Source organism: Manacus vitellinus, unplaced genomic scaffold (genome assembly GCF_001715985.3).
Source record: "Manacus vitellinus isolate BGI_N305 unplaced genomic scaffold, ASM171598v3 scaffold_2_pilon, whole genome shotgun sequence".
NCBI classification, from domain to species: domain Eukaryota; kingdom Metazoa; phylum Chordata; class Aves; order Passeriformes; family Pipridae; genus Manacus; species Manacus vitellinus.
The window spans coordinates 24,565,433-24,591,189 of record NW_021940208.1 but is presented as its reverse complement, the minus strand read 5'-3'; the positions used below and the strand labels follow the sequence as shown (position 1 = coordinate 24,591,189).

The 25,757-nt window shown below is 35.7% G+C and overlaps 1 protein-coding gene across 1 annotated transcript in view; it reads right to left on the bottom strand.

The window, feature by feature from the left end:
• Nucleotides 1-25,757, bottom strand: part of DIAPH3 (diaphanous related formin 3) — a 203,246-nt gene that overhangs the window by 159,038 nt on the left and 18,451 nt on the right. Inside the window, exons 2-11 of the mRNA XM_018071434.1 lie at nucleotides 25,540-25,713; nucleotides 21,974-22,078; nucleotides 15,735-15,865; nucleotides 12,265-12,339; nucleotides 12,112-12,181; nucleotides 11,587-11,723; nucleotides 11,013-11,118; nucleotides 2,184-2,294; nucleotides 1,642-1,760; nucleotides 791-907 (exon numbers count right to left, since the gene is read on the bottom strand). Coding sequence (XP_017926923.1) covers nucleotides 791-907; nucleotides 1,642-1,760; nucleotides 2,184-2,294; nucleotides 11,013-11,118; nucleotides 11,587-11,723; nucleotides 12,112-12,181; nucleotides 12,265-12,339; nucleotides 15,735-15,865; nucleotides 21,974-22,078; nucleotides 25,540-25,650 — 1,082 coding nt within the window. The 5' untranslated portion in view covers nucleotides 25,651-25,713. The remainder of the gene's footprint in view (nucleotides 1-790; nucleotides 908-1,641; nucleotides 1,761-2,183; nucleotides 2,295-11,012; nucleotides 11,119-11,586; nucleotides 11,724-12,111; nucleotides 12,182-12,264; nucleotides 12,340-15,734; nucleotides 15,866-21,973; nucleotides 22,079-25,539; nucleotides 25,714-25,757) is intronic.

Here is a 25,757-nt window from a genome sequence, read left to right as displayed (position 1 = left end):
AAACACCTTGTTCTAAAATGCCAGGGGGTATGACAGCTGGGTAACTTGCCCAGAACGAACAAGCTGTGAATTCAAACCCTTTCAGGTGGAAGAAGTCTAGCACAGATGTATCCATAGCAGGCAAGCACCCTTAACCTTTAAAAGTACATGTGTGCTAGACCTTGCCCAAAATGCAAGGTTATGCAGAATGTTGTGCAGAAAGCAGATGGCTCTCCTTCCTTGTTCAGTTCATACCTGGTTCCTCCAGTGCTTCCTCAAAAACAACACAAGCAGATTTTTGGAAGAAAAGTATTTGGCAGCCTCTAACACTTAAGGTTTTATAAACTGTTTCCCTGTAATTTATCTGATGAATTTTCCAGAAGACACAAACATGTTCACACTGACCTATGTCTACTGAAAATACTCAATTCCAACCCAAAAGTTACTCTAAATTAAGCATACGTTAGATTAAAGTGAACTTCTGTGCATACTTGATTTAGTCCTTTGACTCAAATACACCACAAAATTACAGTGTTACTACCACAATTTACAACTGATTAAGAAATCTCTCCTGATCACTTATACTTGCAGTCAGTAAGGCTCAGATCTCAACAGTTTTCTATTTATATTTATATATAAACTTGCAAAGCTGATACTTTTAAACATGAGTTCACAAAGGAATACTTACAAATTGCAATCCATCCAGAGAGACTAAACCCTATTTATCCTTAAATTTATGGAAGAAATATTCTATTAATGACTGAAGGATAAAAAAATCCATAATTAACATTTACCACAGAATTAAACATACCGGATAAAATAATCATTTCTTATCAGCAAAAGATGCTGGAGAATAGAAAGAAAATATCCTTCAGCACTAGTGTCCTTAACTGTATTCCACACCATGTTGTAAACATCATTTACTTCAGTAAAAGTGTTAAGGAGAATAAGAACAAAGAATAAAATATTTCAGTCTAATGTTGACAATGATGATAACTGCTTTAAACAGAAAGTACACCAGAAAAATATCCATTATACGCTTTATTTTCTTCATGTTTCTCTTGCTCTATTCATGGAATCATTTAGGTTGGAAGAGACCTCCAAGATCATCAAATCCAACTGTTAGTCAAAGACTCCAAGTTCACCATTCAGGCCATCCAGGCCACTGAGTGCCACATCTACATGTCTTCTAAAGACCTCCAGAGATGGAGACGCCACTGCTTCCCTGGGTACCCTGTTCCAGTGCTTGACAACCTCTGAGAAATTTTTCCTAACATCCAATCTAAATCTCACCAGGTGCAATTTGAGGCCCTTTCCTCCCATCCAATCACTCCAATCACTTGTTACTTGGGAGGCCAACCCCCACCTCACTGCAACCTCTTTTCAAATAATCATTGAGATTGACAAGGTCTCCCCTGAGCTTCCTTTTCTAGGCTAAACACCTCCAGCTCCCTAAGCTGCTCCTCCTAAGACTTGTGCTCCAGACCCTTCACCAGTTTTTTTGCCCTTCGATGAACTTGTAGTGAGAGGCCAAACACTAAACATTGGATTCAAGGTGTGGTCCCAGCAGTGCTGAGTATAGAGGGGCAATCACTGCTCTGGTCCTGCTGGCCACACTATTTCTGATACAAGGAAAGATGCCATTGGCCTTCAAAAGGATATTCTAGTTCAGATCTAATATCTTCTAAGCGATGAGAGAACTCGATCATGTCTTCTTCCTTATGCTCATTGAACACTTTCAGCTGAATATCTAGTGCTTCATTCTTTATAGATTTCAGTTGCTGTAAAGAAGAAACAGTAGAAAGGCTTGCAAAATTAGCATTTCCATATGTAAATAAGCCTTAACATTTTAATAACTTCCTTAAGTCTACATTATTTTAAAGTTTAAAATTATAAGAATATATGAGTTAAACTAAAAATTCAAAAGGTAAACACGACTTCAGCCTGGCTTACAAGTGTTGCATAACAGTCCGTCACATGTTCTTAAGCAAGGTCCTAAAATCCTGAGGGACCATAATAAAGTTCAGAGAGCACACTTCACATTTTCATTTTTAGGCTGATTCTTATACTTACCTGCTCATGCCCAAACTGATAAAATACCTTTGAGAATAATTTATTAGAACTTGTTCTCCCATTCCCCTTCTCAAGCTCAAATAGTTAAAAAATTTAAATAGTACTGCAAAGAGAGACTATGAGATGCTTACTGGCAATATCTCTTTCAATCCACTGCGCATAAATTCATTTCTGATGTGAAGCCTAAAATCCAAGTCATCAGGAGATGTAACGAGAGCATTGATGAGCTGCATGCAAGCTACCTGTAATAGAGTAAATAATAAACTATTTTATTTCTTAGATTTCAATATGCATCACAATCAAAAAGATACAATAAATAATTAGACATTACATCATTTCTAATTATAAAACTACTGTAAACTTATAATTAAGCTACATAAATTCCTGATCAGCCACATGAGCTATAAATATCTGTGAGAAACTGAGACTGTTAAGGGCTAATGACTCAACACATTCCTATGTGAAAAGGTTCCAGGATGCTTTGTTGAAGCCAGATTCTCGTGGAGGAGGTCAGCTTTTGGGTGTGTAATGGCCTTTGATCTTATAAGACAGAGGGATGAATGGTGGACTATGAGTGAGATAAGAGACAGAGTCCTGTGGAGACAGGATGGGGCCTCTTGCCATGCTAAATTGTCCTCTCTTACACAAACTACTGGGTTGTAAAACTCCCCCTCCTCCCCCATGAAAGTCTGGGAGGGCAGCTGTCATGTCTTGGAATGTGCCATAAACCATTAAAGACTCCCAAAAAGGCCCAACACCCATCTTCTGAAGGCCTTCCACCAGAGTAAAGCTGCCCCCTCTTCTTAGAAGAGGCGTCAAGCCTTTCCACCAAAAACCTGAATGTGTTTTAACCCACTAGACTTTGTATTTCGTGGGCTTCTTCCCCTCTCATCCACCCCTGACAGATCAAGACCAACGACAACTAAAGTGCAACAATCAAGGTCTTGCAGACCAGGAGGTGAGATCTTCACAATCTTATCCTTTCTCTCTCTTTCTTTTTTTTTCCTATATACATGTCCTTGGATGATATTTTTATGCTTTCATATTGCTATGTTTTGATATTGTTATATTACCATGAATAACAATAACCAAAATGGCTACATACCTGCTTTCCTTTACAACCAAACTGCCTTAAAATAAACCCTACATATATTTATATATATATTTACAAACATCTGTCATTCAGTGTTGTTTCATTTTAATCTGCACCGAGGGATCTATTAAAAAGATCCTGGGTTACCTCTGTGCCCTGGGACAGGTTACAACAATATCAAACACTAGTTCAAAAATTTCCATAAAAATTAAGTATTTTCTCACTACATTGAATTTTGTGTTTTTATACAAATATTGAGTTCCTTTAGCAAAAGCACTTTAGCAGATAAAAACCAATTTTCAACATATAAAAATCACTGTAAATATACCTTTATCTGTACATATCTATAAAAAGTTGGTGACATAATAGAAATGGTAGAGGTTACAGTCTGTGAATAGCGAAAAATTTATTGAAAAACAGAATGCTGATTAAACAAAACTGAGCCTGGAAAACAGAATGTAGGTTTTCCCCTTCTTTTTTGAAATCCTCACTCTTTAAACATACTGAGTATTATAGAACACTGCATGGGAACCACTACTTCAGCTCAGAAGAAAGCATAAGGTCAACTAGTGAGTAGTCCCTCCTCTGATTTCAAGAGATCCATCTTGAAAACCTATAGCCAGGAGAAGCAGGAATTCACTGTCCAGATTCACAAGTCTTTAGAACAACTTATTGTTAATCACAAATAAGCATGTCGACAGCCATTATTTCCTTTTTATACCCTTTCTTCTCAGCACACCTTGCTTCAATGCACAAGAAATACATTATTCAAGTAATTCCAGCAATTTAAGGGCTTTTTAAAAGCACAAGTCAATTAGGATTGTCTTTGAACCTTACATACTATGCAAACAATTAAAGCAATCTGATCCAAATACTTTGCTGTAAAGCCTTTTATGGTCTAGAAAATGATGCTGTATTTTGCCATGGTCAGGTAAAATATTGGAAAGATACTGTATCAGTCATCTTCAAAGTATATATAATTCCAAGAGCTGAATTTACATATGGTCACAAGAGTAACCAAATGTCCAAGCTACTTTGATACAGACTGTGAGAAACAACAGCACTTTTTAGGTTTCCAAAAAGAACATGCTAAAATTAAATGACAGCACAGACCGCAATCATTTACCTTTATCCTACTGCAAAGAATGTGAGCATGAAAGTAGTTTTAGATATTATTTCATCTGAACTCTTATGGGGGTGCATGGCAGGGCAAGCATAATTTAGGCCTGCTTGACAGCAATGTTAGTCTGTTGTGGTAGTTTGGTCTAGGCCTTCCTTGGTGACCAGTTTGTAACCAAGGAAGGGCCCAGATTTACCCAGTATTCCCTACAATTTTTACGTAAGCTGGGCTATAAGGAGAAAGGAGGAAAGGCCTTTGCTCTCTTTCCTTCTGGTGGCTTGGAGGTGCAGGTTCCCTGCTGTTGAGTCTTCGTGTTGGGGAACGAGGCCTGGTAAGGCCTCTCCCTTGTCAACCTTAGGAGACGGAGGTTGCCGGCGATCATTCCAGCGTGACTTTTCGTTGTCCCAAGGAGAGTAGTAAGATAGTTTTTTTTGCCAATTCTTTTAGTTGCTAGATATTGGGTTACTAATCAGGATATATATATATTTTATTTTGGTTTTGTTCCTTTTCCCTTCCCCCTTCCCTTTCCCTTGTGAAATTACATATATTTCAATTGTTTATTACTGTAACATAAGTGTAAATATATTTCATGGCCAGTCTTCGTGAACGAAGATTTGGGAAAGGTCATTACCCTTCGAGCCTGCGCAATGGATTTTTTAGGTGAGACACAGTGTGTGCTGAACTGAGCCGACCCTTTAATCCTAAGGTTCATCTGCCGGGGCCGAGTGAGCTCGGACAGTGGCAGTGAGGTCCTCAGGACGTGGGTTTGTTTAGAGTGACCTTCTCTTAGATGCATGGCCTTACAGGGCTGACGAGCTCCATCTGCCCGGGGGAGTTCCCTGACCGGGAAACGAACCTGGGCTGCGGCGGTGAGAGCGCCACATCCTAACCACTAGACCACCAGGGGTCCTCGTAAATATATTTATATATGTTGCTTTAGCTGTCTCTCGTTTCGGTTTTTCTTGGTTGTTTTTTCTCCCTCTTCTCCCTGAGGTTTTGGGGAAGGGGGGACTTCTTGTGGTAAGGTTTAGAGACTTGGCAGGGAGCCAGCTTCAAACCATATCATCTACGTAGATGAAAACAGAGTCCAAAAAGTTGAAAGAACCTTTTAAGGGATAAAAGAAGCTATAGATAAGTAATTATTTTCTTCAAGTGCTCGTCTTTATGTGCATTCATACTACAGACAATTCCAAGGAATATCTATTCAATTTCAATGCTCCTAATTAAGAAAAAATTGAAGAAACATTATCACAAATGTAACACCATTCCTTGACCAGTCTCAAGGTACAGTACATAACACTTAGGGAGAATGCCTGTGACACAAGTTGTGACAGCTCTATAAATCTCAGATGCTGAGACACAGATCAGTTACTACTTGCACTCCCAATGAGTGGGTCCAAACTTCATTCTTTTGTATTCAATTACCTTGGAAAAGATTCTGTAAAAAGACTGACAGTCTTTTAAATTTTCAGTCATGGACACAAGGTGGAAAAGCTGAGATCAAAAAAGATGCCTCATTTTTAATAAATGAAGAGTTATAAATGAAGTAGTACAAGATTTAGTGAAGTCAGGTAAATTAGCTTCCTAAGAAGGCAGAAGTCATTGCAACCAAAACATTTTGGGCAAACAATTAAGACCAATTCATGAAGAGCTATAGATTCAGTCAGTGAAGGTATTTTGTCAATCTACCCTTGAGAAGATCCCTGAAAAACTGAAATTATTTTAGGCTCCAACAGCAAAAGGTATATGGTAATATACAGCTCTCTGGTGAACCTACTAAAATTTTCTTATGATGCTGAGGACTGCAATCTATAACAACTCTTTCCCAAGGGGCACCTCTAACCAGACAGTAATTACATCTTGAGAGTATCTGGTTGTTTACAACAGGCATGCAGTGAAGGTGTGTAGAGGCACCTTCCTTTCTTCAGAGAAAAGCCAAGAGCAAAGCTTTCACTTCATCTGACTGTCTAGTTAGATGTTTTGTTCCCTTTCTCATCCCACAAGAACTGCAGTAAGTACAGTCCACCAAGGTCTTTTGACTCTGTGAGTATATTCCATCTGGAAGGCTTTTAATGTCCTGCTGCCACATGGAAGGGAAATCTACAAGACTTTACTTGGTTATCCAAGAGATGAGCCTATATTGATGGATACAGATGCAATATTTTTGGTAGGGAATAACTTTGCATGGATGATGATACAGTTCACCTGGAGAGTCAAAATGTTGAATGCTTTCCTCCATGAAAAAATACATGAGATCAGACATAATCTGCTAATTCAGAAGTTACAGCTTCCAGTTCTAGTATCTTCTGCTTTTAACAAGTGATGTCTATCATGTTACGAACGCATTTTTTGAGGATTCCACAGCCTGTACTTTAAACTTGAATTTTTTTCCCAGTTGAAAACCACACATATATCCAGTCTTTCCTTCACTTTCACAAGTGAAGGCACTTGTGAAAAATGTCAGGTATATCTCAGTAGCTCAGAGCAGCTTTTCCTTCAATAGATAAGATAAGGTTCCTGAGGGGTCGGGCTACCATGGCAGCAGTTGGGTATTGTCACACTCAGCATGGTATAGTGGTGAGCATTCGCATGTGAATAGTTCACCTCTCTTGTACACTTCTATTATAAACATTGTTGCTGTTACTGTTTGTTTTCTTATCTAATTGCTGTTTTCAGTAAATTGCTTTGATCTCAGCCCCTGATCTTTACTTTTTGTGCCTCTAATTCTCCTCTCCAGCCTGATGCAGGGGAGAGAGAGAGATAAGTAAGCAAGCAGCACGTGGTTTGGAGTGGTTTCAGGAGGAACAGTAAATTGGAGAATACCAGTCCTAAACCATGACAGTCATATCTTGCTTATTTGAATAAGAGGAACTGCAGTAAGATTTTCTACTTCACTTTTCTTACTCTTACTGCAACTATGCATTTGTAGAATAGGCTATAAAGATGATGTATATTTAGCTAAATTCTACTTGCCAGTATTAAACTGGCTTTGGTACATACACTATGTTGATACTCATTAATTATTTCCCTAATTAATCATAAAAAATTCTAAGTAATATTTTTGAGATGTACCATCCACATACATGTACAATTACATGGGTCTTAAATACTTATTATCAATCTTGATGTGTAGGTAAGGCAAGATTGACCCTATTAGGTAAGCAGTTATGGAAAGGACCTAATGAGCAAAGAACAACCAAGTATCAACAAGTGATTCAGCTAACCAAAATATGACAGACCATATCATCTCACATCCTCATATTATTAGATGACAAAGAAAGATTAAATGGTATTCCCTGACTACTGAATATATTGAGGTTAATGCTACCGATGAATAGCTAGGATCTTTTACTTTGCCACAAAAGTGCTTCTCCCAGGACATGCATGAACCTGCAGGTTTCCACAGGGATGAGCAGTGTTCATTTTTCAGGAACTTAACCAGGAAAGGAAAAATTGCATCTTTTCTTCACCACTGTATCTCTTCTCAGTCCTATGTCCAAAATTACAAGGATATGGCATCTCTAACTAGAACTGCACAGAAGAACAGCATTCTTCCATTAGTTAAACAGCCTGCTTGAGAAATAGTAATGAAAGTTGATTATTAGAGAATACAAGCATTCATTTGATTCTACAATAAGAATGAGAAGTGGGCAACAAACAAGTTGTTGTTGTTGTTATTGTTGTTTTCACGTCTGTCTTAAATACTTCAAAATTAGTTGTGTCAGAACTGTACTTCCTGCATCCCTGACTTGTACAACCAAAGTATTACACTTTTTCAGTTGTCATCATAAATACACAAGGTATCAGATTGCCTTGCATGCATTTTCTTGAGTACAGCTTTAAGATGTACATTTACTTTAACATAACCAGAAACTCGGTATTACTCCTGGCTGTAGTTATATTCTCAGACTAAGATCACCAATCTTGTCTTGAACCAAAAATATTTAAGTATGCTTTCCATAATTTTGGATTTTATGAAAGATAAAGGGAGAATACCCTTTGCTTTCAATAAATGCAAAAAGTAAATACACAGAGCTTTCACTAAAAATACAAAAATCACCATATTGAGGCCTTTTATGTATTCAAACTTCTAGTAACAGAAATGTTAAGTCAATTCAAAATTGAAAAGGTCAGTTGTTAGTGTCAAATTGAACTGCCACAAAGCAAGTAGACATACATCAAGCAGACAATCAAGGCAAGTATGCCAAGTAACTGACAACTATAAACTTCTGTCTCATTAAAACACTGTCAAATTAACCACCAGGTCAATGTCATTGCTAGAAAAGTTTACAATTGATTCAGATGAGGAATGCTGATTTTTCTAGCAATCATTTTTGAAGTCTGAAAAGATAAATAAATAACAAAAGGCCTTTTAGTGGAAGGAACATGTTCAAATGGAAGTTTAACTCAAAAAAATCATGAAAGTTTCCATATCTGCAAAAGATACAGCAAATGAAACAGCAAAACATTACCTATTTGCAAGAACTTCAGGCTAACACAGCAAAGCCAAATGAATGTATTTAGCCTAAGTATTTTAGTATAAGTATTGCAACTGTAGCATTTAGACAGAATTCTTAGTTTTAACAATGCTTCTATCATCCACATCAGAGGATAAAAAAAAATGCCAAATGGAGGTATATCACAATCACGAGAAGGCATAACTAGTAGAAATAAACTTTTCCAATATCTGAAGAGTAGTCCTAGAAAAATAGAAGTTGCTATGACATAGGTAGCTCAGCTGAAGTTTCCTGCACTAATTCCATTATCTCATCAGTGGTACCTCACTAATGGAGCTGAGCGCTGCTGCAAACAGTCAGTACCCGTCATGGGCAAAGGGAGAGGTACATATGATTGATTGAATTTATCTAATGCTTCAAATAAAGTAATGTGCTGCTTTTAGGGCAGTTTCACATGCATTTTTAACTTAAAGAAAAGAGAGTTATAGATAGCTTTTTTCTCTATTAAATCTACACATGTGTAAATATACACAAGCCCTGAAAATTCAGGATCACATTTGGAAGCTTACACTCAAAACATCCTGGAAGTTCTCAAACCCTTATACATTCTATAGAGAATATAGACTCTTAAATTCTCTTAACTTGGATACAATATCCTGAAATTGGAAAACAATTTTCATGATCTATAGTATCCCTACTGCAGCTCCCTACTGCATCAAAATATTTTTGAAATTTATTGATATCCCAGGGAAAAATTGATATCCCAGAAATTTTTTTATATCCCTGAAAATTTATCGATAGCCCAGAAAGTTGTGGATGTCCCATCACTGGACGTGTTCAAGGCCAGGCTGATGGGGCCCAGAGCAATCTGATCTAGTGAGCAGCATCCCTGCCCATGGCAGGAAGGTTGGCACTAAAAAATCTTTAAGCTTCCCTCCAACCCAAACCATCCTGTGATTCTATGAAATCACCTAAAAGAAAGTTAACTATGGAAGCATCAGGAGATGCCTTACAGAGGGACCTTGGCAAGCTGGAGAATTGGTCTCACGTGAACCTCATGGAGTTCAAAAAGGCCAAGTGCAACATCCTGCATTTGAGTGGGGGCAATAACCAGTATCAGTAAAGGCTGATAGTGGTTGAAAAAAGTCCTTTAGAGAAGAACTTGGGGATATTCACAATTGAAAACTACTTATGAGTCAGAAATGTGCACTTGAGAGTCAATCATATCCTGCAAAGTTGTGGATGCCTCATTCCTGGAAGTGTTCAAGGTCAAATTGGACAGGGCTTTAGCAGTGTGGTCTGGTGAAAGATGCCTCCTCATGGTAGCCGGGTTGGAAGTAAGTATATAGTTTTTAAAAGTCCCTTCCAACCCAAACCAGTCTGTGATTATAAGATAGAAGTGGTAAGAAAGAAGGACAATTTTTCATAAAAGAATCCCATTGGTACTGGTATAATTCAAGAGCAAATGATTCTCCACCTCTAAATATTTCTTTATTATAAACTTTTCTGTGAGATAGATGAAACAAGCAGCGATCATTACTGTCTGACATGGATTATTTAATACAAAAGGTGAAAAATACAAACATTTATTTCAAACTTTTGATTAATCTTTTACTATTTTTGCAATATTTACAAAGAATTACAATTACTAATAGCTTTCGGTTCAACCAAATTACACGAATATCAATTAGAGTTCATATTTACACTCTCAGACCAATGATTTATAATGATCATTCAGATGAAGTGTAATACTTTGTGCCTTCCTGCCGTTAACTCTATATCCAACTGAAGCAAACTGAAAATTGAAAAAAGGTGGAAGATGTTTTTCCTTGGACTCTCTGGGTGCAATTTTACGAAATCATAAGATGGACATGAGGGATGAACTTCCTGCTGATTAAAACTTTAATTATTAAAAGCAGTTGCCTAAAAACTTGCTTTTTTACTATTATTAACCTCCAAGTTTCAGCAAATATTGCCAGAAGTGAGATAATCTTTTGCATTCAAATATATGATTTATCCTTATTTTAAAGGACAGTATAACTTTAACTTGCAAAGGTAAGATCTGAGTGAGTAGAAATCAACAAATTAACCCTGTGTTTCTCAACAATGAATCTTACAGTGACATTTTAAAAGATAAAATTATCAACAACATTCCAAAATTTGACCCCTATTTGAAACAGTATACCTGTTCCTTTTAATTGTAATGACTTGTTCGGTACAGAAAAGTAAGAAATTTTATTTTTACTTGTTGCAGTGCTTTGTAAAAAAAAAAAAAGAAAAAATTGCTTACTTGCAGCTGAACTGAGTTATCCTGAAGACCTTCTACAATAGGAGAGAATCTGCCAACATTCCTTTCCTCTGCTGCTGCTGTTACAGCTTCCAAAATTTTTTCAAGGCTGCGAGAAAAGAGAAGCATTTCACTCAGGAGAGATATTTAAACTTGCTGTTCATTTGCTATCTGAAAAGACATGTTGCCAAATTATTCACCTGCCTCAATTTCTTGCATATAAATTTAGGTTTAAGCATTATATGTTTCCTTTGGAGATTTTTTGCAGCCAAAAAATGACTTACTGGATTATAAGGATTAAGATACCTTAAAAGTTATACTAACAAATTTTAAGAAAAAGAAAGGCTACATAACTAATTCTATCTAAGCAGTACATCCACATGTCAAAAAGAAAACTCTTATTGATACGACCACAATAAAAAAAAGAATCAGACAAAGGTATTCTGAAAACTGACAATATAATACAGATATTACTTTCAAACTTAAATTGAAAATTTTAACATTTAATTCAGGCATAACTATAATTTTGGATATTGTAAAATTACCTTACTATTTCCTACTTAAATACAGTACTTACATGTTTTCCTCTCCAACAATGCACATTGCAGATAGGAGTTTAACTATATCCGTCATCATGTTAGTTTGCTTGGGATCAATTGCTTTGGTCAGCAACAAAAGGCTCCTCTCTTCTCCCAAAATTCTTTCCAACCCATACTAAACAACAAAAGAACAGTTGTAAGGATAGTTGGAGGGAATCCAAATGACTATTGAATATCTAGTAATGACAGTGATGGTTCCCTCAAGTAAGTATTTCAAATGACATTTCAGTCTGTCAAATACTTTATTAAAATAATTAAATGAAAGAAAAGTCCCAAATAGGTCACTTATACTGTAAAAAGGGTATATACCAGCATCAAAAGTTCACATTATTGGTTGGGAATATAGAGAGGAAGTGGCAGACTTCTGGCAGACACAAAGAACTTCAAACCACAGCTGACCAACCCACCACTTCCCAATTGCACAGACTTGCACCCATTCATCATGTACCTTATCTGATTGAACTGCAGTAATTTAGATTTCCAGATTAGATAAAATCCCATACCTTATTATTCATGAAGGCTCTCAAACACTGTATAACCTTATGCTGACTCCTCTTCACAACTCTGTCCTGACTGAATAAATCAAAAGTTTAGTGTAATTAAATGCTGTTTACATACTATGAAAAGCTTGCAATTTTATGTTAAATCATCCTTACTTTTTTATCTCAACCAATCTTTCCAAAACATCCAATAGCAGTCCTAGACCTTCTCGGCCAAAATTTTCAACCCAGCTAGGGAGAAAGAAAAAAGACATTTAAAAGAATTGACAATTAAAAAAAAAAGACTAATCCTAGTGAATGAAAATTGTGAATTCATCCCAGTGAATAAAAGCAAGTATAACTGGATCATTTGAAATATCTCCAAGTGAACACAACAAAAATTTAAAATTTTAGCTACTACCAAAGCTATCTTTTGGTGAGGTTAAACCCTTGGCAAGTTGTTTCTACATGAAACAGCTGCTTCATGGTCCTGTTTGGTATTGCTCAAAATCCCTTGGTATCAAATGCATGTAATGGCATAATGACAGTAGTACTTAAAATTATAGGAATAAAAAATAGATCAGATGCTTTTATTTTTTTTTCCCCTAAAAGTAAATATATTATGAAAATAGATTTTCTCTTTCCTGAATGGGTGTTTTGTTCTGAAACAGATTATGCAAATAAATGTCAATTATTTTTGGCATTTCTGGCCATATCTGTCCTAAAAATAATCCTACAAGACCATGTCTTAGCATATTTTGTATTAGCAGAATTATGCACAGCCACTTTGTTGTACATCCAACAGCTGAGGGTGCTCAGAATGATCAAGTGCCTAAAATACTGTTGTATTATTATTGCTTTTTCCTCTGCTTCCACAAAACAAAAATAATTACTTTTACTATCCAAAGAAAACACTCAGCTTTTTGTCAGTCTGACAAAACATCAAGTTATCAGTGCCCCTATTTTCAATGTATTAAAAATGTCCTCTTAATGAAATTAAATCTGTTGCAACTATTACACAAAAAGAAAATAAATAGCTGCAGATAACCACTTATCTGCAATACTATGCACAGTTAAATCACTTGAAGCGCTTTTGATGAACTGTGCTGGCAATTGTGAGGTCAAAACATCCAAATTATTTACTTGAAGATTAGTGACCAAGATTTTCCTTCTGAGGCTTTATTTTATACTGATGGAATATAAACACTGCTTTTTGCAGTAAGCCACAGATATCAATACATTTTTCTCAGTACCAAGGATCAAACCACTCAATGTCACAATTCAGATTTTCTCTGTGAACTAAAAATACATTTTACAAGAAAGACTAATTGAAAACAATGTTGTGGAATCACTTCTTGCATTAGAAACTGAAATGTCAACAAGATTTAAAAGTTAGGTTGATTAAACTATAGTAATTGAAAAATCAGAAAAAAACCCTAAATTATATATTGTCAAAAATATCACGGCCCACAAATGTTAAAAATGTCAGCCTAAATTCAATCTAAATTTAATTCTCATCCTGTTAAAAAAGCATACTTTTATCCATTGTTATTATACATGCACAAAATAAAATCCCAAAATTTAATCAGTTATTTCTCATTGTCCATATCACATGAAGCTGAAGTCTAAATTAATCATGGATTTATAGCAGCTGAACCAGAGTTCAGTATTTATGTGTCAATGCAAGTTCTTACTCAAAGATCTGGCTGCTGATAGGAAAATCCAGGTCACCAGTGTGTCGCTGTTCCATTTTTGCTACTTTTGTATATAAGCCCTACTTAAGAACTTATGTTTTTTACTAAGGTTATTTGAAATGCTCAGTTTAAGCCTAGTGAAGTCTATCTTAATAGACTTTTCTCAGTACCACTCAATATATCAGAAGACTGCTTCAGAAAACATATGTTCTACTGGTTGTGATCCTTCTTTTGATTTGTAGACTAAAATGTGTTCATGGACAAGCAGTAGAGATTTTGTTTATTGAACTGCTACTTAAATATCTCTTCTCTGGTGTTTTTGCAAGCCATAGTCACTCTATTTCCAATTCAAACCTGTCAAATTCAGACCTATTCTTAAGCCATCCATTAACTTAATGATTTCATCTCCACTCCAAAACTTATAGTTCTTTTATGCTGTCTCTACATTCTGCATAATGTTTCAAATTGAAGTTATATTTTAATAAATTATGGTCAAGCTAGGACTTTAGATTCAACTGTGAACCTTTTTACCTACTGTAGTAGATATCTGAACAAAGTTAAAACCTGTGTTGCAATCAGTGCAATACTCTGATATCAACAATGCATCATCAAGATGACAGGTTTTGTTTTGTTTTATTTTTTGGGGAGTAGGGGGTTAACTTTTCTCTTGGTATGTGGGAGAGAGGCAGCAAAGGGAATGACATACAAAAAGATAAAACTATCCACTCATATCAAGAACAGAGAGAAAAGATTGCTCTAAGCAGAAGTTGCCACACATTTCAAACATTTCATGTTTCTCTTTCCAAGCCTATAGTAACAAACAAAGTTTTCTTTGTTAAACCTAAATGCAAATAAAAAAATAAAAAAAATTGCTGGGGTTGTGAGTTGTTGGAATCTTTTTTAAGAAGGGGAAGCAATACTATATCTAAAAGTAGTTTTACATTCATGAAGGAAGTATATCTTCTGTAAAACTCTCTGTCAGAATAACTCAGGTTAACATAAAGCATGTTTCTTCCCACGTGAACCATTATATATTCTAAATAAGAAAAGACAATCCAATTAAAAAACAAACTAATAGAAGGAAAGAAGCAAATACCCATACAGAAGACCCATACGAACAACTCTGCCAAGCCAGACACAGAAAAAGTTGTATAATCTTTTTTAGATCATGTCCCATCATAAGCATTCCCAACATTTCTTTTGCATTATCTTGAACTAAACCCAAACTAGTTTTCCAAATCATGTGTTCAGTCACTGTCTTAAACAGTAACTCTAAAACTAAAGGATGTAAATAGAGTAGAATAGAAAAAAAATACAATATAATAAAGTCAGCATTCACAAATCAAGCTGCATGGATCAAATCAAAATTCAAGACTAATATCAGTAATTACTGAAGAGTTAGCCTTCGTTCAAAAAAGCACAAGTAAATGAATGTTGTGCTTTCTTCTGTATACTCTACAGACATGGAAAAAATAACCAGAGGGCAGCAAGGAAGAAAATTTACAGTACACTGGACAGAAGTAGTAGCACGCAACTAAAAATATAAATGTTTTCTGGTGAACAAACTTACATCAAGGTGCCTAACTCCCATTATTGATCACCCTGACAAAATAGTTTAAAAGATCAAAGTGTTAGAGAATATTTCAAAAATAAAAATGGAAAAAAAATTTTACCATTTAGCACTAGAAAATAAAGGGAACTGCTCTGCACTACATTTAATTTATCTTCTCTTAGAATCGCCTTGCATAGGCCAGTGAACTCTATTAAAAAATAATAAAACTACAGAAGATATATAATCAATGAAAAAAAAGAAAAAATTACAACCATTCACTAATGCATACACATTCATTAACTGGAAAAACTTGAACCATTTACATCTACATATCCATTAATTTTAATCCATTAAGAAATGAGAATATGATTAATCTCTGCAATATGTGTTAATGATGTTACCTGACAGGATTACTAGTCAAGGACACACGGAGAGACTCTAAGCAAGTGACTAGTCTTTCATCTGTTGACCCAGATTTTAAATCCTGAATAAACTCTTGAGGTGAAATCTTCCTACTGTTCTTGAGACTTCCCTGAAACACAGAAAATACATTAGTTTTTTATCTGGTGCATATAGAACTCAAATAGATTATTAATGGCTAACCTTAATTTCTGTTCCTTGAAAAATATATAATGTAGACCTAAACCTGTAAGTGTAACCTGTAACCTGTAACTGATCTCTATCTACTATATGCCAAATGATGACTAAATTTTGGTCATCTTATGAACAAATTTCTAATCAGTAGACAAAAGTAGCAGGCATCAACTGTACAAATTTATCACGCATGCTCAGTGAAATACAATTGTTGTAATGAATGGATTCTGTTTATGCATTGCAAACACCTTAATTTTCAATTTTCAACTGAAGAAAAAATCAGTTCTGAGGTTCTCTGAAGAGATCATAAGGCACAGGTCCCAAAGGGTGACTGCAGTCACAAGACTACAGCACACCAGAAGAATATTCAGAGTGTTACTGTAGTAACTTCTGTTCTTGCACGCAGTGTTGTAAAACACTTCTCTTCAGATGAAGACTATATGAGATTGGCTAGCTTTGGCTCTAAGGGTTAAAGCAAAAGAATTTAAAAAATAAAAATGAAAAAACCACATTAAAAGAGTCCTTTTTTAGAACTAAAATTCTAAAGTTGAACCTCAGCTGCTCATTTGTTGTGTTGGCCATCTGTAAGAATCCAGTGCAACACAAATATGACTATTGATGCAACAACATAAAAGACACTTACTCAAACCTTCAGGTTTGGATTTTGACTTGTTTTTTGGGTTTTGCTCTTTTTGGCAGGTGGGGAGGCAAGTGGGGATGTGGAGAACAGGGAGATAAAAAGGAAAATGCAATAGCAAGTTCATGCAGCACAGCAAAAGCAGTTTCATGCAAACAAAATACTTTCTGTTCCAAGCAATACAGCCTGAAAGAAGCCGGTTTTGACTCATCACTGTATCTGTCTTGCCAAATGTTGATTAAAATAAATACAAGATATTAATGATTTTTCTGAGGGATATATAGTATCTGTTGTTTTAAAAAAAGTAATCATTCCACTGAACTAATGAAGTTCTACAATTTGCAAGTAAATGGGCAAATCTAAGAGGCGTTGACCCAATTAGTAAGAGTATCCTCTCCTTTTTTTCAGTATAGTAAAGACAAAATTTGTAGACATTGAAAAATAAGAAGTCAACTCCACCTAATATCCATTTCACATGAAGGATATTTTCTACAGAACATATCTAAATTCAAAGAAAGAGGCATACAATGTTGCATACAACCTATATTTGAGTTAATTCGTTGCAAGACTTCTTTTTTTGAGAGCAGAAGCACAACTGTCATGTTGCACCACAGAGACTTACTAAATAATTCTTGACTAACTAGTGGCTTAAGTCAGGAATTGAAGAGAATTAGACTTGCAGTGCAATAATAACTTGAAACTATTCACTGTAAATAGTGATGTGGTCTCATTATGTTATTATAGATAGCTTCATACAGATGATGTTTTCTCACTTTGGAAGATCCTCAGGAAGTATTGAGAATTAAGCTTTTCTCCTTATGAAGTTTCTATGAAATAGTTTCTAGCAGAGAAGTGAAGTTAAAAGCTGGGAAGCATAGTTGACAGACCAGGCTGCTGAGCTGCCATTCAGAGGGACATCAACAGGAATTTCAGGGAGTTCCACAACAGAAAATGGTAAATCTTGAACCTGAGGAGGAATAACCTTATGCATCAACATGCGTTGGGGCCAACCAGCTGGAAAGCAGGTTTGTAGGAAAATTGGGGTTCTGATGGATGACAAGTGCATGGACGGTAAGTGCATCACCAGCGAGATTGTCATTCCCCTCAGGTAAGCAGTGGTGAGCATCTGGAGTATTGTGTCCAGTTCTTGACTCCCCAGCATGAGAGAGACATGGACATATTGGAATGAGTTCAGAAAGGGCTACGGACACAATTACAGGAGAATCTGTAGTACATGGAGAGGCAGATAGATTGTTTAGCCCCAAGAAGAGGAGGCTCAGGGGAACCCTATCAGTGAAAGGTCAAGAAGTAAATACTGAATTATAAGAAATTGGTTAAATATTAGGCATAAACAAAACTTGTCCTCTCTTCCCTTGTATTTTTTTAAGTTTGAGGCTGGTCAAGCACTGGAACAGGTTGCCCAAGCAGGCTGTATAGTCTCCTCTATCTGAGATACTAAAAAGGGAATAGGTGAGAGGTAGGACAAGACTATTCCAGAAGTCTTCCAGTCGCAATCATTCTGTTCTATGACTCTCTAATAACAGAACATTGTGAACTATAATACTCTCTGCTCCAACTATATTTTCTCAGACTTGATAAACAGATGCTCCAGACACCAAAAAACAAACTACTGCCAGGAATCATCCTGAAAATAGAGCATCTCATATTATATTTTGGAACACCACACATAGTGCATGGAGATTCCTATTTGTTTAAATATGAGAGCCACTTCCAATAACTATGTTCCACATAAAAAATAGATGAGATGTCCGGGAAGGGATGAGGGTTGAGGAGAGTCTGGAGGAGAAATCTAGGAAACTCAGAGAAAATAAAAAAAAAAATCCATAACAATAAATGCTCCCACAAACAAAAAGAAACTCAGTGTTTTCAGTTTTCTTTCATGGATCTTCCCAGCTCATCTCTGCATAGGTGAGATAGCGAATTAACTAGAGACAAAATGACCACACAAACTCCTAGCATCCTTCATGACAAAGTATTTAACTAAATGTTACAATAGTTCTCCAGTTGGAAATTTCAAGAAGTCACAGAAATTCTGCTGGCAGCTCCTGCTGTGCATAGACTTCTTAACAAGCACTACTTGTATGCCTAAGCATATGGATTAATATCCGGGGTGCAGAATCTGTCATTTCCAGTGACTTCTCCCAGCAGTCCTGCTGTAAAATTGCTTTTGTTTTGATGCACAGTCATATAAGACAGTCATACAGACAGGACATACAGTTAAGATAGCTAGAAATATTTTTGAAAGAATTTAATGTAATCAATAGTAATGTGTACAGTGGGAAGGTCACATGGGACAAGAGCCCAGCTGGACTATAAGAAGCCACTAGAACGACATTTCAGAGAGCCTCATGTGACCCATCTGAAGACAGTGTCACAAGCAATGGAGACTCACATCAACATTCATACAGTAACCAGCCATCCTGTCTCAGACTCAGTTCCCCACCTGAGCACTATCCTATGCAATAAACTGTGAATGTCTGTACAACATACCCACAGTGCCAAGTATCACTTAATCATAGTCATGCCATATAATAAGTTCTGCAACATAATAAGAATATGATACATCTGCCAGTGCTTAAATGAGAGCTGCATTTGGTACCAATTGTGAAACTGATTATATTAGCTATATTTCAGCATGGGAAACGCTGCTTAAGTTCAAAATGCTCAAGCTAACTGAGAAACAGGAAACATCTTGAGGCATCAGTGCCTCTAGAAATCTAATTGCTCAACTGAAGAACAACTGGTCTGTGAGCAGATGCAGCATGAAGTCAGCATTAATTAATTAGTTAAAACATTACAAAGAGTAATGTGAACAACAAAAACAAAATATTGAGAAGAAAAATCACTTTAAAACCTAGTTTGTGTGTGTTTTGAACATAAAAAATAGCAAAACTTATGGTAGCGTAACACGATAGCAATGCTGTTTTATTTCCACTTGAGTATTAACTCCATAAAATGGAATTTTCTTTTCAAAATTTTTTTTTATGCAAGTATTACTGTGGAAAGAGGTGTGTTTTATGAATATTGCAAAGGATTTGTGCATTTCCAAGAAACAGAAATCCTAATACTGAGGTCAATGGTGAAGCTTTGATTATAGTAGAGTCCAGTTTGATCATCAGAGGCTATTTTATTTTCAGTGATTCATTAGAGGTACAGTCTCTGTTCTTCATTTATATAGTTTTTAAAATGATAACTGCTTTAAATGAAACCTGCTCAGTACTCAGCATAAGTTATAAATGAGGATATTTGTCCCAACACAGTATAGCTTAGTATCCATCTCCTTCAAGTTTGAGAATTATGAACTATCAAAAGAAGTTACTGCAGTATCAGTCCTAGAAAGAGAGTGGGATGGGGTTAGTTGTATGTAACAGGAGCTATATGGCACTTCACCTGTTCTGAAAAAGCATGACACTCTTTCAGGAAGTCAAGGTAAACCAGAAGTTAGCCAAATACTCTGGGTGTGCAGTGCACTATTCTCTCTAGACTGAGAAGGCACTCAGACAATCCAATGAATTTGAGACATGAAAGCCCATGCCAGGAACAAAGTTTTCAAGTGTGAGGGAAGGAATTTCCCATCACAGGAGCTCCAGCAGTAAACTGAAATCATCTGCAGCTCTACTGTATCAAACAGCTGAATCTGTGCCTCACAAAAACAGTTCCTCGCAGTTATACAACCGGTGAACATAACCTCCAGTAAGGACACAACCACAGAAACAGAGTTCAGGAAAGACAAGTTTCCCTGTATGGATTGGTCTTTAGTGATCTCCCACAGCAGAAAGGGGAATAGTGGGCTAGCAGCAGAGAATGGGAACAGAAAGGAAAAAAATGCTGTTGAGAGCTTCAGGAAAACATGCAAGACAACAGTGTTGGAACATATCACTACCCTGGGGGAGGAAACAGACCTCTCGTCTTCAACACAGTACCTTGTACCATGCCATACTATACATATGGTATACTATATATATACATATATATATACACATTATACTATGCTGTTTGGGCATAGTGCAAGAACCTCCATTGTCAAAACACAAGTGTGATGACATCCAAAGACAAAAGAAAAATTATTTATTGCAAATGGCACTCAGAAAGAAAGATCAATGAAACTTGTTATATAGGTTTCAGGTCTTTCCATGTATTAAGTGCCAGGAAGCAAAAACATGAAAACCTTTCTCTTGAGAAAGAGAGCCTTAACATCACCAACATCAGAATGCTAAGATTCCAGCAACAGATGTGGATACAGCAACTCTGCATAGCCAGTCATGTCACACTACTTTTAAGATCAAACAACTGAGGTCTTAGAATACATGTGGAGGTTAGGGGTGTCCATGACATATAAACCCTGACATGCTGTTTTGGGTAGATAGACTTCAAGAATGTTGTGAGATTTACTAGCCTGAAGTTCCCTGATTTTTAGAGATAAAATATCTCTAAAAAATAAAAAAACAACCAAGCTGGTATTAAGGACCTGTTATGCTATAGAAGGACTAGTAGCTTTGAAGAACTCATCTTAGCTAAAACAATCTCCAGGCAATTCAGTCCTGCTCTAGGCGTACCTACCTTCCTAAAAGTGCTAGAGCATTACACTAATAAAGTACATCATTTAATGTAGACAATAAGATAAATATCTCATTTAAATTACTATATTTAATGTTTGCTTTTCTTAGTATGTACTTATAATTACATACAGGCCATTTTTACTGATATCTCTGGTCACATGCAGCAGTGAGAGTCAAAGACTCAAACGCATGAATTCTAAAACAATCAGAAGATCTGAGAACAGTATTGGCACTGCAGCATTTAGCACTGGAGTCAGTCCCCACGCTGCAAAAACTAAACAGCTCTTCTCATGCCAACCGAATCCTTAAACTGGTCCTTACATACAATTCCCTGTACTGCTTTAAAACAACAAGTAATTATCCCTATAAGTAAAAATGGGCACTAATTGGCTTTGTGCACAATATTTTCATTATCAGCTATTACATAACATCACAATATGAATTCTGTATTGAATTTTTCAGGTATGAAAAAGGTTCATCAGTTCAGGAATTTAATTAATTAAGAAATTTAAACAATGCTAGAAAAAAGGTTCACACCAAATATCTGTAAGAAGTTTTCCATAGAATCTTTCTATCTCCACTAATAGCCGCCTCTTTACCAAAAAGAAATGCTGTTTTGTGTACAGAAGACACACTTCAAACACAAGTGACTATCTGCCATCATACCTTGTAAAATAATGAGATCGATACTAACATTTTTAAAGCATATTGTGAGAAACGGAAGCTGGTCAAAAGAATATAACGTGCATGCATGCATCACTTTTTCTCTCCAATAGGAAATAAGGTAATCATTAAGTCATTTTGGTATACTTCAGAGACATTTACTTACAGACTTTGAAGCAGTGCTAATATATTGCATCACCATTTCTTTTTTGGTATTAAAATCCTTTTCTCTCAATGGCATCTTCTTGTCTTCATTTAAATTCATATCTTCCTGGAATGGGAGAGGAAAAAAATGCCATACAGCAACAGAGTGATTTAAATATGAGAGACTGATATAAATAAAATAAAGGCACAAAAATATGAACTTAGGCAAATGAAAGCTGTTATACAAAGAACCTTTCATAAGTTGTTAATCAAAACCATAAATATCATTATCCATCTTCCCTTGTAACCTCAACTCAGACTGAAAAAAAAACAGTCAGCTATGCTGGGATTAACAAGTGCATCACAATCATTATTAGCATACTCTTTTCTTAGAAATGACCTACAGTTTCAGACAATGTAGTAAATTACAGAAAAGCATTATTAACACTTCCCAAAACATTTATAAGTGTCCTCAAACCAGTATCTTAGGTATTTTTAATATAAATTTTAATTTGTTCCATAATTCACTTCCTCAGTTCCCAAATACTTAATCCTGGGCAGCAGAATCTGGTTTGCACTGAGAGTAGTTCACAAAATAATATTCATCTTTGCAATATGTAAGGCCAAAATTCTTAAAGATTTGATCATTAAATCAACACCTTCAACTGTTATCAAAACTCCATCACAATTCATTCACTCCAACATAAATCCAGAGGTCAAAAAGAGCAGAGGCTCTATACTCAAAGCCACACAGTAGCTATTCACTGTCATTTCTGACACAGGGACTTCTACTGTTCCAGCCTAGAAATGTGCTGATCATTGTAATCAGTTGCACATCTATGAGAAATGGCATTTCCTACCATTGTGGAGGTGAAAAAATTAAAAATAGTTTTAAGGAACAATTAACAATTTTGGCACACACATATACAAGCACATAGTATGTGCATTACCCAAGCTTAGCAAGAATTACTGCAGTTATTTTCAGCTGAGACTCATGAGGTGAATCCCCACCAGCTTTGGCAGGAGCAATGCTACAAAATCAGTGGGTAACCATCTTGATATCAAAGTTATTTCACCTAGTCAGAAATCAAACACCACAGACAAGCCTTTGAATTTATACTACACTGAAACATAAGTTTCCTTGTCTTTCAGTAGTTTTCATGTCGAGTAGAATAGAATCAAGCACAGTTCCTTGAAACATTTAGTTTTGTATAAATCCAAGATGTGAAAAGCCATTGCAGAAAATGCTTGACCACTGTCCTGGTTTCAGTTTGGATAGAGTTAATTTTGGTGAACTTAACTTGAACAAACAGAAAAGCTTTTCACATTATCCTATAGAAGTTGCAAAGTTCATTCTTCTGTTTAAAGCAGTTTTTTTCAGACTTGCTCTTTTAGGTGCTCCAAAAAGTAACTGCTGAACTTAAATAAAAATATCTAACTTCTAATAACAAAAACCACCAAGAACTAACAAACCTATCACCACAAACTGTATTCCATAATCCCAGATATAACAGCAAGGTAATTTATAGGAAATATTCTGTGTGTGCAGTAAAAAGTCATTTCCTTGTTCTTGTTTTTAACAAATGAAACATCATTAAAACAATTCATTTATACTGATTAGAAGCATTCAGCAATGCAAGTGGCAAATCAGTTGTGGCTGAGTTTATAAAATACTTCAACTCCATCCTTGTATTTCTTAAATAATTAAAATATACTCTTTAGGTGAATTTTCCTCTTGGAAAATAAGAATGATGGATATTTTCCTAATAGCACTCAATGACGTTAATTATTAGCTTTAACTGTCTGGTTTTATGAGCTCTTTCATAACTTTTATTACCAAAACCACACAGGATGCTACTGCATAGAATATTGGGACAAGGAAGCAGTATGCATCCAAAAAAACCCAAAGTGTAACATAACATGTTCGGTAAACCCTCAGAATTTAAAAACTTCTCCCTTCAATACTACTACATTAACTATTTTTATTTTGTGCAAAATTAGCTCTAAAAGTCTGCCTACAACATTCACCAATCCACCCTCCCCAAATCACTTAATTTGATCAGAACAGCAAACTAGAGGCTACAATATATAATTAGCTATGTAATCTACTGTGACTAAACTAGCTTTAATTCCAGTCCATTCAAACGTGGATAATCTGAAAAATCCTTTCTGTAGTACATGTTACAGATAAAATAACACTGATAAAGTAGCTTATCAAATACAGTTTAAGTACTATGTTATTCAATGAAACTAGGAAAGCATTCAAATTTTCCAGATGTCATCATTACTTTAACATATTTTTTGTAAAGTCATTTTAAAATTGGAATTAATTACTTCAGGATCCATAGATATAAGCATTTCTATTTACCTAGACACACAATAGTAGGTTTCTGAGGATTTATTGAAAGTTTCTATTTTTTATGGCATACTATTAACATCACAGACTATCCTGTGTCAGAATTTCTGTGGAATGGCAGAGAAATACAACCTATACACAGGGGAGTGTAGGCAGGGAGGCACACCTTCAAGTTTTATTAAAAAACTGTCACATTTCCTAACATTTGAATAACTATGATTCACTATGAAATTTCTAAGAGAAGCAAGATACCAGGTATACCAATAAAAACAGACCATGTGAAAACGAGTACCAATACAAAAGTCGCTAACACAGTTAATTACTCCTCTCCTTCACCAGCTTAACCATGTAAATCCTGAATGCTATCTCTCACTTAAAGTTCTCCAGAGTTCTACAAAAGCATCATAAAACTAAGCTGCCATTACTGAGTACTAGGAATTACAAATTCCACACAGGTACTTCTCTCATAGTACATTTCATTTCCTCCACATCCCTGCCTCTGGTAGTCCCTTTGTGTTTCTTGAAAATTACTTGTTACTTGCTGTGAGACAGAGAAAGAAATAATAATCTAGGTATTACTCTGCTTGTTAATATTCTCTTGTGCTCTTCAGATTGCAGTCACTCTTTTCTCATGGCCATTTCATGTTTAGTTTTCAATTGCTCAAAATGTCATCATCATGATAAAAAAAATTCAACCTACTGAGGTGGTACCAATGCCACATGACCTTTGTGACTGCTCTTTTGTAGCACAGTAACAATGACAGCTAAGGAAAGAAGCAAATTTGAGACTGCATTTGCAGATAAATGTTGCTTTGGAGGCAAGAACCTTAAGTCTTTATTTTGTGCAAGAGTGACATGGAATATAAATTCGGACCAAAATCCTGCTGTGACATTTAGAGGCATAAAATCCCTTTGTAAAAGTTTCAGGTCATCTTAAAAGGAAGCAGGATTCCCCATTTCTTAATCCTCCTCAAAATGTGTTGCATAATCTCACTTCCAACAATTAGAAACCTTTAATTTCCATTTTAAATAAACTTGGAGCAAAAGTTTGTAGAAATAATTCCAGTAATTTATTCCCTGAGAAACACTCTAATCACATAATTACAACTCACAACACCAACAATATTAATAATTCATGTAAAGATTAGAACACCTGCACAAAAGAGGGCTCTGCCTATCAATTAGCCACATTGTAATTCTTTAAGTAAAAGAAATGAGTGTAAGACTCTTACCATCATTTTTTCAAACAGTGCTATGATTTCTCTTTCCGACAGTGGTTTTGGAGCAAAATCCTCTGGATCCATAGATGTGGATGACCAATCTGTAGAATGTGACTGCTTCATATGCGGCAGAGGAGGTCTTTCTTTTTTACTTTTTGGAATTCTTATACTGGCAAATCTATCCAACTGAAAACATAAAAGGTATAACATATCACATATTGCTTCATTTT